Here is a 3120-nt window from a genome sequence, read left to right on the forward strand (position 1 = left end):
GCTTTCTTCTAGTGTTTGGGTGCATTTTGAATTTTTAGATGAGCCTGATGAAAATGGTAATCTGATTTGCAAATGTAAATAGTGTGGTTTACGTTTTAATGGTGATAGTAAGAATGGAATTGGGAGTCTTCATCGTCATTTGAAAAATTGTAAACGAAGGTCTTTTATGGATGTTGGTCAAATGATATTAGAGAAAAAATCCTCTAGTTTAGGAAAAAGATTGCCTGACTTTGATGCTGATTATTTACGTGAATTATTGTCTCTTGCTATTGTGTAGCATGATATGCCATTTCAGTTTGTAGAGTTCAAGGTTTTAGGAGATGTTTTATTTATTTGTATCCTGATTTCAAACCTGTCACTCGAAATACTATCAAATCTGATGTGCTTAATATGTATAAAAGAGAGAAAGAGAAATTAAAAGCAGTTTTGGGTTCAACTTGTAGTAGAATTGCATTGACTTCTGTTTGTTGGACTTCTATAACCACCAATGGTTATATTTCATTAATAGCTCATTATGTTGATAAGTCTTGGTGTTTGCAAAAAAAGATCTTGAACTTTTCTTACATTAGTCCTCCCCATACAGGAATTCATTTATGTGATCATGTGTATGGTTTGTTAAAGGAATGGGGCATTCAGAAAAATATTATTTCAATTACATTAGATAATGCTTCTTCAAATGATGTTTTTGGCTGAAAATCTAAAAGGGAAACTTGAGTTGATTAGTGGTGGGGAATTTTTTCATGTAAGGTGTTGTGTTCACATTCTTAATTTAATTGTTCAAGATGGTTTAAAAGATATTGATGAGGCTTTGTATAAGATTAGAGAGAGTGCCAAGTATTTTAAGAGTTCAAAACCTAGGAAACAAAGGTTTTTAAGTTTGTGTATCACATGTTGAAATTCAATCTACTAGAATTCAGCTTACATGATGCTTGATTGTGCTTTGTATTTTAAAAATGCTTTAATTCACTTTTAAAAAGTTTATGTCAATTATGTGCATTTTCCTTCTACGGAAGAATGGGGTAGAGAAGAGAAAATATGCAAGTTTTTGAAAGTTTTTCATGATGTCACACTTGCCTTTTCCGGGACCAAATATCCAACTTCGAACCTCTACTTTCATAGAGTCTGGCAGGTTAGGTTGTTGTTACAAAATGAAATGAAAAGTTTAGATATTTTTATTCAAAGAATGGCTTGTAAGATGTATGAGAAATTTGGAAAATATTGGTCAGAATTTAGTACATTTATGGCTGTTGCTGTGGTGTTGGATCCACGATATAAGTTGCAATGTGTCAATTGGGGTTACATGAGGATATATGGTCATCATAGTGTTGAATATGAGCTCGAGTTCTCTAAGGGTAAGGATGCTCTACGGGGGTTGTACGAGGCTTATGAATCCTCTCATTCTTCATCAAGCAAAGCTATTCCCATTACTAATGCTTCCGATGTTGCCAATGAAGCTTGTGAAGATTTTATGATGGTAAACACTTGTGACTTGTTCGGTTGTTCCTTGTACTTAAGAATTAAGATTATTATATGAAAATCATAAATTATAGAAGTTAAAGATGTTGATTGCATGTCTTGATAATAATCTGATATTCATATAATCTGAATTTATTGTATTACAATCTGATTTTTATTTTCTGATTTTTTATGTCATGCTACTCATGTAATCTAATCTTGGTATATAGGATTTTGATAATGTCTCTATGGAGCAATCAAGTGTGGAAATCAAATCTGAAATTGATATGTATTATGAGGAGACACTTATCCCTTGAGGCACCAACCTTGATAGTTTGTCTTATTTGATAACTTGTTCGGTCCGTTATCCTATATTCGCTAAAATTGCTAAGGATGTTCTTGTTGTTCCCGTATCAACCGTGGCCTCTGAATCAACTTTTAGTACTGGAAGTCGGGTGCTTGATTATTATAGAAGTTATATAAAATCAGAAACGGTGGAGGCTACCATTTGCTTAAGGGATTGGGACATTGGGGAAGGTAAGAAATGATTTAATATACAAGTAATGAAGTAATGCAATACTTCTAACTTTTATTTTTAGTGCATGTCATTATTATTGATTATAATTTGCTATCTCTTTTCTTGTAGCAAATATGGATCCTCAAATGGAAATTCTATGTGGATCAGTTATGAAGCTTAAGGTGGGGGACAATGATGACACACCACATACCTTGCCCGAACTTGAACACTTAGATGAGAGTCCAAATGCTTCTTCAAACATTGTTTGACTCATGAAGACTATGAAGGTTATTTAAAAACATTTATTTCTTTTTAATTGTGGTTTGTAATTTGTTAAGACTTTATTTTGGTATGTAATAGTTAATTTAGGCATTTAGACTTGTTAGACTTTATCTGGTTTTCTTGAAAACTTTAAGTTTGAAAATCATGTTTGAAAACATTAGGTAAAAAAAAAAATAAAAATCTGGTTTTGTTAACTTTTAAGTAGTCAAAAACTCAAAATCAGGCTAAAAAATAAGGTTATTCAGGTAAAAAAAAAATTTTAAAAATCAGGTCAAATCAGTTCGTTTTCGGGTTAACCCGAACCTGAAAATATCAGGTTCAGGTTGGGGTTTTCAACCTGAAAATTTAAATGGATCAGGTTCGGGTTGGGGGTTAGCTGACCCGAAAGTAGGTAACCCAAACACAAACCCGACCTGACCTGATTCGTTGTGACAAACCCCTACCCATATATATGACGCCACGTGATCACCAAAACTAGGGATAATAGTACCATCCTCAAGACCACCTGGCATCGGCTGCTGCACTAACCATGTCTCTGTTGAGCTGGTAGTAGGTTGACTCACTTGACTACTAACAAATCTCCTATGATGACTCCTATATACCGTATGATAATCTTGAGGGTTCAACTCTTCGTCTCGATCATCATGACTTGCCCGCTCTTCGTCCTCATCGTCAGATGTAGGCAGTCCACTCGACGAGTACATGGGACGGCTCCCTTGTGACTGATGCTCTCCCGACCACCTACTAGGAGACCCATATTGCTACTCATGACAAAGTGGCGCCCCCATAATTATTTAACAACATGACTCCCTCCTAACAGACGCATTCAAACGTCGTGATATTGCATGACGAGCACCCGAACCCTC

At 34.9% G+C, this 3120-nt stretch overlaps 1 protein-coding gene across 1 annotated transcript; it reads left to right on the top strand.

Annotated features, from left to right (window-relative positions):
- Window positions 1-1183: 1183 nt before the first annotated feature.
- Window positions 1184-2140, top strand: LOC110694551 (zinc finger BED domain-containing protein DAYSLEEPER-like). Its single transcript, XM_021871728.1, has 3 exons — window positions 1184-1474; window positions 1686-1992; window positions 2102-2140. Exons 1-2 carry the CDS (start codon window positions 1184-1186, stop codon window positions 1770-1772), a joined length of 378 nt encoding a protein of 125 aa, XP_021727420.1. The 3' UTR covers window positions 1773-1992; window positions 2102-2140.
- The last annotated feature ends 980 nt before the right edge of the window (window positions 2141-3120 follow it).

Source organism: Chenopodium quinoa, unplaced genomic scaffold (genome assembly GCF_001683475.1).
Source record: "Chenopodium quinoa cultivar QQ74 unplaced genomic scaffold, ASM168347v1, whole genome shotgun sequence".
In the NCBI taxonomy this organism is placed as follows: domain Eukaryota; kingdom Viridiplantae; phylum Streptophyta; class Magnoliopsida; order Caryophyllales; family Amaranthaceae; genus Chenopodium; species Chenopodium quinoa.